Genomic DNA, 13,640 nt, shown 5'->3' with positions numbered 1-13,640 from the left:
TACATCACACAACTATCAAATCCATGTTATGGTACAGCACTGTATACACTAGCTAAATTAAGTGTATACAGCAGATGATTATTCTAAAATTCATCCCAACAAGTCTATCCCAACAGAAGAACTTTTGCAAAACATATATAGTACATATATGCATAAAATAAAGGTATTAATGGCAATGGTCAGCTACTTAGAGTTGACGAACACTTTCTGAAGAGTTAATATTTGAATTAATCTCTACAATGTTTAAATAGGAACAGGAAGTGCAAGTGAGGAAATTAAAGTTCAAAGAAAGTATTCTGGTTTCATTACTTTTCATTACAATTTATAGGATTTGTAAACAGCAATCTAAGGATAGATGAAGGGTCCTTCTTTCTTATTTACAATATCATCAGAAAACTTTTGTGGACTCTTCTCTGGTGCCTGTTTTTCACTATGGTAGTAAACTATAGTAGTACATTGGATAACAGCAACTTATGAATGCATAGACAGAAAAGAGACATAAGACAAATAAGAAGGCATCATGAGAGAAAACGTTCTACACATCTGCTCTGACGAACGTTCATTTTCACACATATATAGAAACATAAGAGCCATTAATTACTTCCTCTTGTTTTAAAATCAGTCCATAGACACACAAGTTGGAATCATAGAACTTTCATTCAAAATTGTTCCACTAGGATCCATTTATGTTAGTCTAAAAATTTTACAATCTATAAAGAATAACATTCTCCTAAATTCAGCTATGTTTACCTGCTACCCAGTCAATTGCAATGCCACGGATCCCATTTCGTCCTATTCCATTCGTAACAACATTTCTAAAATAAGAACCATCAGGTTTAATTTTACGTATTGCATTCTGAGAAGAAATTGTGCTACTGAAGTCACACCAGTAAATGAAACCAGAGGGCATGTGAACATCCACGTGAAGAGCATTTCGTCCTGAAATATTTTGAAAAGCAATAATTATTTATCTTTGACATAAACTAACTTACTTAAAACATGTGCTATGCCAGCAAGAAATACCAAAATATAAGGCATTATAAGATTTTTTCCTACTATAATGTTCACATACCTCTTCCTGCCAGTGGTACCATGGCTTCAGAGTGATCAGATGTCTCTAAACTAAATCCTTTAATTGCAGAAAGCATAGAAACAACTACAAATGAACTGTATGGGGAACAGGTTCTGTTATCAGGATTTAGCTGAAAGCCAGTAGCACAGGCACAGGAGAATAATCCTCCAGGTACAGGCAGGCAAAGCTGCTGGCAAACTCCAATATTATTACTGCAGCCGTTTGAGGAACCAGCAGAATCTGTGAGAGACACACATGGCAAGACATAAAAATCTGAACTGTATCATCACAAACTCCTGCAGCTATATAACCATTCATATACTACATTGTATTAACAATCAGCTACCAAAAATAAAGATCTTAATCACTGTACATTTTAGTGCATACGCATTAGCAATGAATTCTCTGGTTTCTTGTCATCTAAGATCAATGGGGCCAAGAATCAGATAAAATCTGATGTATAAATTGGAAGCCAAAGTAACAAAATTTATTTAGTCAATATTACATCAACAATATTTTAGTAAAATTACATGTGCCAATAGATGCCTTAACTGGATGGAGGAACATCTCTACCAAAACCAGGTAAAGTGCTTCTGATGCTTTTCCTGAAAGCCTACTCAAACCTTTTCCTTTGAAAGAGTATGCATTCTGACTGAGGGAAGTTTGGATATCCTGAAATACCTCTTTAGCAAATACTCACTGTCTCTGTAATACACACGTAGGCACTTCAGTCTTGGGACATTATCTCTCAGTACTACTTTGTTTGCTCCAGTGGACTTGTCAACTCGTTCAATAACTTCATAATCTCGATCAGTGTAGTACAGAAAGGTATCATACACAGCAATTCCCCATGGATGAGAAAGATGAACCACCAGAGTCACACGATTTGTACCATCCACATTGCCTTTCTCAATCTAGGAAATCAGTTTAAAGCTTAATATTACATTTCTTATAATAAAAGTTCAATGTTACAATACAAAATTAAAATGCAACATATGCTACTAAAATCTCTTCATGCATGAGATCTTTATGTACAATATGGGAAGGAAAGGGCCAGCAGAATGCCAATAATGATTTCTGGTTCTTGATTCAAATTAATCATGTATTTTTAAGGATAATTAGTAACAACAGTTACTCAGATTTTGCTACGTCCTCCAACTCCCAGTTATGTGAGTAAACTGAAGTAGCTGAATTACTCATGTGAACCACAGACGCAGAGATAGATGAACGAGTAAAAAAGGAATTATTAAAAAAAATCTCCTACCACTCCTGTGCTTGTGACAGCCCAGTACAACTTTTGTTCCTTAATGTCAATGGTAATGAATTCTACATGGTCAAGGTTGCCAGTGAAGAGCGTTTGTATGCCTGATCCATCCATGTTTGCACTGGCAATCTTCGCTGGGACTCCACTGTCAGTTCCCTGGTCTGTCCAGTACAGCTTCCTGTAACACAAATTATCATATCTGTTAGCAAAGCTGATAACAGAGATCAATGGACCAGAGTCACTTGAGCATATGCTTAAATCCATCTCCTTTGTCAGCCAAATACTTTAGCACATGCTGAACAGAGATCACTTTGAACTAGGCCACAACGAAAAAGGCATTTTGTTTGAAAAAGAGAAAAATGAATGTTCTCTTGAAAAAGAAAAACACCTTGAAAAAGGAAAAACTTGTTTCTCTTGAAAAAGAGAATAATGCCTGCTAAATCGTTTTTAGAAATAATAACCTCTCCTGTATCATCCCAGAACACCATCAGCAGGTAAACTCAGTAGAATTTTAGGACTATAACAAGAAAGCAGGAGAATAATAATTCCGTTTCACAGATGGCTGCAAGGTTTCAGCAGTGGGTTTGGTTCCAATTTGGAATTAAAACTACAAGTTCAAATAATCTATATGAAACCGAATTCCATTATCTGGCTCTAGGGAATATGTGTAGCGCTCTGGCCTCGGTTGCTGAAGAACACCTAGGGCACATGGTAGCAGGACTCCCAACTAGAGACAAAAAGTCAGGCATCAATTCATCTGGAAGTCTGTCAAGTCACCAGCAGAAGAGTCTCATTACTAATATGGTCCTACGGAACACCATGATTTTGGCAGAGTGGGGGAAAGCATCATATTGAATTTTTGAGTATTCTCCTGGAAAAAATGCAAATTACTGCTCTTTTTGGAGAAAGTAGTAAAATTGTATTTAGTGCTATGCTATTTAGTGCTATGCTGTATGTGAAATTATTCCCATGTACTGTGTCTTTCTACTATAGCTAGGCCTCAAGACAGACTTCACAGGATATTATCAAGAAAGACTTTAGAGTTCTCTTTACTCTGGGTTCCCATTTTTCAGAGATTTTTTTCACAATCATAATATTCTGAGATCTTTTTTAATTAAAAAATTTTACCATATAAGCATATGGTTAATTAAGGAGAATGAACATCTATGCAACAATTTATGAAGCTATGAAATTATTTTCTAGGGCTCAAAAATAGTAAATAAATTCTGCATAAATATGAAAGAAATAAAGTCATGTCAAATCCAGAATGGAAGCTGAAGGTCCCAAAAATAAAAATAAAAAAAAATGTGGAGAATACACAAATGTGCAAAGACAATAGTCATTTTGGAAATTTACCCTCTTGCTGGATCAACTGTCAATCCGATCGGCGTGCCAGCTCCCAGAGAGGTGCCATCATTGGTAATGAGTGTTTTCCTGTACATTACGTCACCATGCAGCTTCAGGACCTACGCAAACATTGAACTCATCAGAGCATGTAATATAGAACTTACGACAGATTTTCAAATTAAAGGAAGGAAACCTAAATCCACAGGGAGTTGAAATTGCAGAAGACACTCTCAAATACTATGAAGAAAAAGCACATTGTTCTATATTCTAAACATCTCCCTTCTCTAAAATGCACCCCTTGAATGAGCTACTTGCAGCTTAGAACCTGCCTATGTTAACATGTAAGCATCCTAGGTATAAAAACAGTTAATCTTTCAGCTTCCATAACACTTTCTTTGAAAGTATTACAGGCTGAACAGGTTGATGAAATGCTGATTTAGAAAATATTCAATTTTATTTGTTTAAATTAGCTGCCTTTTAATTTAATAGTATGTGTTTATGTTTTAGGACAAGGACATTAACGTCTGGGGTTATGCACAGTCATTACTGTATTATATATTTTTTATTTCCTAACATTAAGTGTCAATTTTATCTTTCACCTACAATCAGACTGCTAGTCTCCAGAAAGCTACATAATACAATACCAAAGCATTTGGAAGCAGATCTCACTGCATTTGATAGCAACTCTCCTTGTTGTGGAATCATTGATTTGAAGTGAGAACAGTAATAATAACAGTAACTCTAGTGATGAGAGATGTCGTGTGTTGAACACTAGAATCCTAATGACTTAAAGGGGGGAAAAAAAAGAAAAAAAAAAAGAGATTTATGAATGAATAAAGTTCACAGAATATACTGCTTTCAGTCTTTTTGACCATGCTCAAATTTTGGTTTACCTCTTCAAGTTTGTAAAGTATTTTTCTACAGACTGTTTGCATTTTAAAATAAATCTAGTTTCAGTTTTTCACTAAAAAAAAAATATTACTAATTTCAACCTGTTTACACAGCAGTGAAAAATCTAGGCTCTTACTTTCCAAATGTCCCTCTTTAAGAATTACCTCAATTGACTGTGTCCCTGGGTTACTGTAATACAGGTTTGCAGATATCCAGTCCAATGCCAGACCAATAGGAGCACCAATAACAGCTGCAGGAGCAAAAACTGTCCTGTTGGCTCCATCTGACCTCACTCTGTGAATTTCACCCTTGCGGAAAAAAGATAACAAAAGTGGAAAAATGTCAAGAGCAGAATATTTCAACTACATGAGCACTTACTTTATATTACAATCTTTTCTTAGCAAAATGAAAATCCAGTAGAGAGAAATGTATTTGTATATGCTTAATGCATAAACATGGTAAAAATACTACTGTAAATCATTATTATCCAGTGTGAAGAGGCTTTACCATTCACCAACCAAAATCTGATTGACAGAAATAAACTTACTATATGTTATAAGGTTGAATTGTAGATATTTAAGCTACATACAATCACATTTCTGTAATTTGTATTTCATTATCAAAAGATTTTTACCAGGGTGCCTCAGTTAACCGTCTTGAATATACCTGAAATCCAGTAAAGGAAAATAGTGTTCTCTCCATGCATAAATATTTAAGAACCAAATTTTTAATAAGCTGTAATAGCAAGAATCAAGACTAAGATTATCCTTGCAGGTTTCTTCATAAGGGTAACCCTTGAAACGATAACTTATGACTTGCAGATTCTGTGGTATCAGAATCTGCACACTACAGTCACTACAGTGTGTGATGCTGAAGCACAATATAAACAAGCACTAAAGAGAGAGACGAGCCAGATAAAGGTCTGAAGTGGTTACTATAGCTGCCTTCCTGAGCTTTCTTCAGGTTACGTCAGTTTTACAGGAGTTCTGCAGAAGTCCTGCATATTACCACATGAACCTTTCACGACTAGTATTAATGCAGAATCGAAGTACCAGCAGCTATCGCACATTATTAAGCCTTTTGAAGAAGAGGTCAGTAGGGCTAGGGGAGCTGTGAGTGAGGGTTGAAATCTGTTTCTCTCTCCTCACTAATCACTTCCTCCTCCACTGATGCAGACATGCTGTGCCTGTCCTGAGAAGATCTCGCTCCATGGTGCAGGCTCCCAGAACAAGGTAGCACTGGGACCCACCACTCCAGTTCTTCACTGAGACAACACATGCAGTAGGTCTGTTCTGCTCTGGCACTCTGCTGGAAAGATAGAGGGGCACCGCCAACTCGAAAGGACAGAACATACACCACGCCATTAGAGCCCGAACATTGCATCACTTGAAGACACAAGCTGTGCAGCTAACACTAGCCCAGTTCAGAAAGGGAGAAGGTAGAGACAGAGACAGAACAGGCCCAGTCACTAAAAACTGGAGAACAGGTTGCAGTTGCCATCTCAGAGCAGAAAAAGGTAATCAGCTTTAGGGAAAGCACCTAGTGATCATTTGGTATGTACATATTCTTAATTGCTTTGTTACCATGACATCAGTGTACTGTCTAAATATCTCAGGGCAGAACCGAAAACAGTGCTTCAGAAAGAAATCAACATATCGGATGGCAAAGAACTGAACAAGAACTCCAGGCCAAATTCACTACTGGCTTAAATAGGTAGAATTTCTTAGACACGGGCAGAGTGCTGCTTACTGAATCCTAACAACGTAGTGCTATTTGCAAATTAACCTGTCCTTGAATTCTTAGGCCTACAGAAAAGAAGTAGGAAAGTAGGATAACTTTTGGTACTGTATAAACCTTACTTTGAGAGTCTGATGGACATTGAATATTGACAACAGTGTCTAGTATGATAGGCACTTGAAAGGCAGTTAGGAATTCTCCTGCCTATTATCAACATTTACAATTAATAATCTATGGAACATGAAAGCTGAAGATAAAAATACTTTGGAAGTGTTTTTCAAGTAGAATAGGAAGGATTCTGATTATTTATGTCTGTTTCCTGAGTTTGCTTCAGACAGTGTGAACAAGTTGATGGATGTTCACTTGAGCTCTAACTACCGGTTCAACTGTTGCCAACACTGGCAGTGAAATTATGGATACAAACTATGCAAGTGTACACAAACCCCAGGAAAAGCCAAAGATGCAATGGAGGCAAAACAGGGTGTTAAGGAAAAGGCCTTGTGGTAATGGACAAGCACTACAATTAAGAAAGCAGGCAAATGTGCTCCTGTCATTAGAAACTAGAGAAATATCTTTTTTTCAGAGAGTGAGCCATGACTGACACAGATGTCTCAGCTCTGTTTGGGAGCAACAGCAGCCTGAGGTCTGCAGGTCAAGAGTACAGACAGGGGACACAGCCCATAGTCACACATTTGTCCAGCTGGGGCTCAAGACCTAACTAAAATACAGCACTTACCCGCACTCAGCACGCAGAGGCACCTGGCATTTCACTTGCCAGCTCTGTTAATGGACATACCAGCCCATGACCTCCTACAGAACTGTTCAATCTCTTGTAGATGTCAGCTGTATCTGCTGGCTGAGATCTGTCAAGAACATTTTTTCAGACTGCACAAAGGATGAGATAGATCCCTGAATATTTATTTAGTTCCTTGGGCAAAGCTTTGCTTATCATAGAATCATAGAATGGTTTCGGTTGGAAGAGACCTTAAAGATCATCTAGTTCCAACCTCCTCCCATGGGCAGAGATACCTTCCACTAGATCAGGTTGCTCAAACCTCATCCAACCTGGCCTTGAACACTTCCAGGGATGGGGCATCCACAACTTCTCTGGGCAACCTGTTCCAGTGCCTCACCACCCTCTAAGTGAAAAATTTCTTCCTTAGATCTAATCTAAATCTGCCCTCTTTCAGTTTAAAGCCATTGCCCCTTGTGCTATCACTACATGTCCTTGTAAAAAGCCCCTCTCCAGCTTTCTCGTAGGCCTTCTTTAGGTACTGGAAGGCTGCTAGAAGGTCTCCCCGGAGCCTTCTGGTACATATTGCTGAATCAGCAATTCCCTACCACATCCATCTCCCAGACTGATTTATTTTTAAGTGTCCATCCTGCAAAAATTTGGAATTTTTTTGAGGCAAGTTAGCCTTAGGTAACACATACTGCTTCTTTGTTCAGGACAAGTATTAAAAACTTTTAGTCAAACAATTATAATCAACCACTAAAAATTCAAACTATTTTTTAGATCCATAAGGCTCATATGTGCTACCTGGGTATTGCTGTAACTTTGCAACCATTTTCTTCTATTTAAAGAAAAAGATACCTCTCTACTATGTTACTTCATTAAGTGCTCAGACTAGATATTTTCATTCTAATGTTTAGTGCCACTGTGTCCAATGTTCTGCTCCCATGGAAAAGCGTTCTGGCTGTGCTTGCAGAGCTAAGTCCTAAGTCAAGAGGGAGAAGAAAGAGTGGATATAGCAAAGGGGGGCTCAGAGTATGGTTCTGTTAACGGCTTCCAGTATTTCCTGTTTATGTCTCTGGCTGAGCCAGAAATAGTATTAATCTAATATTTCAGCTGACAAAAATGAAAAGTAATGTACAAGAGAGATGATGCTTCTTTATCTTATCCTAGCATAGGGAGAGGAACAACAAAAAAACCAAACCTTTTCACTCTTTTAAATTATATTTATCAAAATTCTTACCTGCAATGCTAATATATTTCAGTCAAAACATTATTTTAAATTAAAAAGTTTTATTTTAGTGAACATTTTGAACACAAATACCAACTTACCGGATTTTCAACCCAATAAATCATCTGTTCAAAGTCATCAAAGTCAACATCAACACCATTTTGAACTCCTGCTATTGGAACCATAGCATCATTTGTCTTTTCCTCAGGGTTCAGAGAAATTCCATAAATTATATTATCTCTTACAGCAATAAGGAAAGGGTGTTCAACTGTGAAAACATATAATGTAATTCAGAGCTGTTTCTGATCAAGAAAAAGGCATTATGATATGCTTCCCGTCTCCACCCTGAAAGTTCACTGATGGTCAAAATGGTTGAATGCTACCAGTTATGTTTTGCAACCAGTTATCTGTAAGTTTGTTCCCTCTGTAGGAATAAGGTTATCAGTTATTCTAATTGTTTTAACATTTGAAGTTTCAGCACTGTGCAATCACATTCTGAGGAGGAAGTAAATAAGGCAGGATCACTCATTGCTGGCCAAGGGAAGAAGGACATTCACACGGCTGCTCTGAGCAACTTTTTCAAATCTCTGAGAATGGGAACCAGCAGGACAAAGCTCTGAGGGCTCTCCAGGACATGCCTGAGATGGGTTCTAATGCCTACTGAGCAGGACTTACAAGCAAGGCACACCGCCACAGCAGCAATTGCTGATCTTTACAATTAAATATAACTGCAGTACTGTGTTTTCTTGTTTTATCTCTAAGGGAGTAAACATACTTCCTTATATTATATTTACTTTTAGCTCAACTTGTACCTTTATGCTTAAATCTTATTAACAGAGTGCATCTAGTCAGGTGATCTGAGAAAAATGCATTGGAGAACTGTAGAGTGTGAGTCAGCAACTTCATTTCTCATCTGCGAGGGAGTAGAGGAAGAAAATCTCCTGAACAACAATTCCACTCTTCCTCGTGCTTTTGCTGTTGGAGATCAAATTCTAGCCTCTCTTCTCCATAGGCACAAGCTGCCACTTGATAGAAAACTAGGCTGCTGCTGCATACAAGGTAGCAGTGACCCATTTCCTCTTTTATAATATATCAAAGACTTTTTTTGTTTTGATTTTCTTCACTATCTGCTTAATACATTTATATAAATCTTGCAGTGAAAATTTTGACATTAAAAACTACAAACCACAGCATCATTCCATGTCTCAAAAATTATTCTCCATACTTCTCTCTGGAAGCTGGAACTATCTGTTGAATTTGATGCAAGCTTACATATCGTTTGTCTCAGCACAAAAATCACATTTTGGCAAATAATTGTCTGAAGACATATAGCTGGCTCTGCCTGTGAAATTTTTGGATTTCTTCCATTTTTATTCTTCCCCTGAGAATATGGCATGCCAGTGCTCTTCTATAAAATGTTTGCAAAGAACAGATAGATTAATGTGAAATTGTTCCAATGCATACAAGATGCTGGCGTCATTATTCCCTTTCCAATTGTATGCACTACAACACTACTGAATCCTGCTGAAATACATATATGTGAATTCTCTAGGCTAGACTGTTTGTACTTTAGAAGTTTGATAGTCTCCTTTAAATTAATTATATTCTACAGAAAATTTTTTGCTGATTGCTTCAAGTTTAACACCTATGCAAATCTAGACAGTCCGATTATTCCTCGATAATAATGACAACAGAGCAAATTGGCTGAGTTGTGCAGCTTCATCAGATATACATTAATATAACTTCTTCAATTCTTAAACTTAATACAGGTTTACATGACAAATAATAATCCATATAAAATTCAGATATTGTTATATTAAATATGCAAATGTACCATATTAATACAAGAGTTTAATATACACAAATTCCTTATTTCCAAGCCAGCTTGTTACATTACTATCTTTAATATCAACCTGAAATGCAGTTTAAAGTAAATCAAGTGCAAAGGCAATGTTATAATATTATCATTCTTCATCCTATGTAAAGCTAGAAACGGCACAATCCTGGAATCAATGCCTTTCCATCAACATGAGGTTAGCAGTATTTAACATGCGAACTAAGTAGGCAGAGACCAGCAATACTGTTTTGTGGAAACACTGAGCAGCCAAATACATGCAGCTCATTTTAATCTTTCTTCTGAAAGTTTGTGCTGGCCTATTAAAGTAAACAATGACAGCACGGACAAGGATAAGAGTAAATATTAGAAAAGAAATGGCAAATGCCTATTCCTTTGTAATCATTAGCACTAATTAAAATCTTTTGCCATGAAAGGAATCAGCATATTTTTAAATAAATTTTTCTGATGTGCTGACCTTCAGCAAATACATTATTAAAAAAAAAACCACAACAAATTCTGTAGATGTTTTTTATATACTGTTTCAAATGTATAAATTCCATCTAAAAAGAAAAAATAAGCCCATATAGTTTAAAAGAATTGTGCTTCACAGAAGGATATTTCCATTTCTTTCTTACACAATTTATATTAAGCAATTATGTAATTTATAAAAGGGCCACAACTGTACCTAAGTAGACACAGAGAACCTTGCAACATGTAGGAAATAAAGATAACAACTGTCAATAGCTCGGTTCAGTGGCAGAACTGGGTCAACCTCTACACATGCATGTGCTTCATCACTGCCACGTTCTGTTTCTTTCATCATGGTCTATCTAGAAGCCTGTACATACTAAAATCAGTACAGATTTCTAAAAGAAACCCTCTTTTTTTTTTTAATAGATTAACAAACTTGCACTTCATTTCAGATTTTTTAAATTGGTAATTCTCACAGCTAAGAAAAATGTGAATGCAACATGGCTCTTTAAAGAACACAATGCTAAGTGCCAAGCAGGAAAACCGCATGATACGTCTTTTAAAATTTAGATAGTTTCAGAAGAAAAGGATCTTTTGACTGACAGAGATTTCTAGTGTTAGTTCATCCCAAAGACAATTTCTACTTAAATTCTACTTCCTTATTAGGAAGGCACCAAAGCACACTTTATATCTGTACAACTGAAGAAAAAATTAATAATGAATGCTTAATCTGGTCAAATTTTTGGTCACAATCTGCCTGCCAGTAACTTGAATTTTTGTCATTTTTTTTTTTAAATGAATTGACTAAATTTTTACAAATCATTGAGGACTGTTCAAAGAAAGTTCAGTGATACTTTTTGATGAGAAGTTTTGTTTGCAAAGGTTACCTCTGTTACAGCTGCATCACCTGTAGCATCTGGAATTTTAGGCTATGTTTCTAGATCTCCTGCATTTGGCATACTAATTTTTTTACACTAGGAAGGAAAAAAGCTCAAGCTGTTAAAGTTTGATCTGAATTCAAAAACGCATTAGCTCAGACAGGCTGAAGAGAGCGATGAGGAACAGTGAGAATATCTCTCCTGATTAGAGGAAACTAAAATATCGTGACTTACTTCTTAGAAAAATATATGCTGACAAAGAATGTGACAGTCACTTCAAATATATACAACAGAACATATACCAGGGATGGAGGAGAACTACTGATATTATTTATCTTGAAGGAGAAAAATGGCATAAGAAGTGGGCATACACTGGTGAAATACTATATTTGAACAGAAAATCAAAAGGTTTCCAAATTGTGTGGTTCAGTGAGTTTTAGGGGCAAGGAACTAAATTAATCTTAAACTGGAGCTTGACTGGTGAAAGACGACGTGTTATTGTAGTCAAAGACAAGAAGGAAACAGACTCAAGTGACCAAGAAAGACCCTTCTAGTCTTGCATCCCAACATTCTTACAATTGCAAGTCTTAAAAACAGGTTTCCAGGCTGAATACTTAATGAGGACAACATTCTGCCAGAGTATGTTTTCATTTTTAACTGATAGTAAGCTCCTTCCAGAAGTATTTCAACAGCAAAACTTTCAATGTGTTGAGAAATTTCAAAATGTGTCTTCTTTAAAGTGCTTAAAAGAAAATCGAGTTCATCTGTTTTCCCCAGATGAAGTATCTGAATCTCTGACTGAGCTCTTTCCAGAACCTGGCTCCAAACCTTTAGGTCAAGTACATTCCATGCATCCTAAATGAAGTCTGCCTGGAATTGCCGCAAACTTCGATTCCATGAGCAGCAGCCCACATACCTGAAGTATGTGTTTTACCTGACAGACAGATGGATTTGACAGTGCCAGGTCTTTTTTTAATCTCTTACTATTACTGCCTTACCTCTCATGCAGTTCCTGTTATCAGGAGAAAGCATCCATCCTGAAGGACAAGCACAGGAAAAAAAAAGTGGTCCAGATGAAGAAAGCAAGCAGAGGTGGCTACAGGGGGACGATGCACAAGAATTGATATCTGCAAAGAAAAAAGGAAGTGTTAGACACTATAACAATATGAGTGACTGGAAAGAATATTCAATCTCATTGGTACTAATAATATCAACCCAACATTACATCGGTTTGCTATTTCCTTAAAATTAAAAAATTATTTCCAAGAACCACAAGTAATACAAAACACTCATAATAGGATACTTCTTTTTGTGTAAAATCAGTACCATTCTCAGTGGTCTTTTGAATTTTTTTTTTTTTGCATCATAGAAAATCTTTCAAACTCCTTTTCAAACTTTTCTTAACTGCACCAGGAGGCCTGAAGGATTTTCAGTCTTTGATCATTATAACCCTTCTAGATGAGGGATTTAAATGATTTACTGAAGCTTCTTGAACAAAACTAAAGAGATAAAATAGTTGCCTACATCTCATTCATAGGTAGTGGGAGTTCAAAGCATAATTTCTTGGATCTTTCTGAAAGTGCCAGTCTAAGCTTGTAAAACGTAGGAAAGAGTGAAGAAGGTCTCTACTGACCGCTATTATTACTATACACTAAAATTGAACCATTTAGATCATTTTCACAAACTTGCTGTTAAAGAAGATTTTTCAAGATAAGCAATCTTTGTAAGAAAATAAAGATCAGATATTGAGTATAACCTTAGCAATTGCAGCAGGCCTTATCCTAAGAAGCTTGGAAGTTCCAGGAAATAACACAATTGTTCCTAACAAAAACTAACAAGAACTGAAAAACAAATTAACAAGATAACAATAAAACAATGGCACAAACTCAGAACTCAAACTGTAAGAAAATTATTCATCTCATAACAAATCTAAACTCTACTTGGTGCAATATCTAATGATTTACAAAAAAGGAGAGCAGATGACAGTTTTACTACTGCATTTGGAATTTCAAACACCAAATAATTATTTCTTTATTTGTAAACATTACCATGTTTTGCTACTTTGCAAGTGCTTTATTCCCTTCTTCTCTGTCTGGCTACATAAAGTACAACAGAGCAATTCTAAATGAAAAATCGTAAAATATACTAATTTAATACAATGACTAAAAAAACCTTGGCT

At 36.3% G+C, this 13,640-nt stretch overlaps 1 protein-coding gene across 3 annotated transcripts in view; it reads right to left on the bottom strand.

Moving 5' to 3' along the window:
• LRP2 (LDL receptor related protein 2) overlaps positions 1 to 13,640 on the bottom strand; it is a 131,113-nt gene that overhangs the window by 52,711 nt on the left and 64,762 nt on the right. For all 3 annotated transcript variants that reach the window (XM_086616024.1, XM_086616025.1, XM_086616026.1), the window contains 8 exons: positions 12,460 to 12,588; positions 8,377 to 8,543; positions 4,739 to 4,882; positions 3,693 to 3,802; positions 2,337 to 2,514; positions 1,773 to 1,986; positions 1,073 to 1,312; positions 751 to 939 (listed from right to left, as the gene is read on the bottom strand). In XM_086616024.1, coding sequence (XP_086472150.1) covers positions 751 to 939; positions 1,073 to 1,312; positions 1,773 to 1,986; positions 2,337 to 2,514; positions 3,693 to 3,802; positions 4,739 to 4,882; positions 8,377 to 8,543; positions 12,460 to 12,588 — 1,371 coding nt within the window. The remainder of the gene's footprint in view (positions 1 to 750; positions 940 to 1,072; positions 1,313 to 1,772; positions 1,987 to 2,336; positions 2,515 to 3,692; positions 3,803 to 4,738; positions 4,883 to 8,376; positions 8,544 to 12,459; positions 12,589 to 13,640) is intronic.

This window comes from Tauraco erythrolophus, chromosome 8 (genome assembly GCF_009769465.1).
Source record: "Tauraco erythrolophus isolate bTauEry1 chromosome 8, bTauEry1.pri, whole genome shotgun sequence".
Classification (NCBI taxonomy): Eukaryota; Metazoa; Chordata; class Aves; order Musophagiformes; family Musophagidae; genus Tauraco; species Tauraco erythrolophus.
Note: the sequence above shows the minus strand (reverse complement) of the source record. Positions and strands in the feature narration are given on the sequence as shown.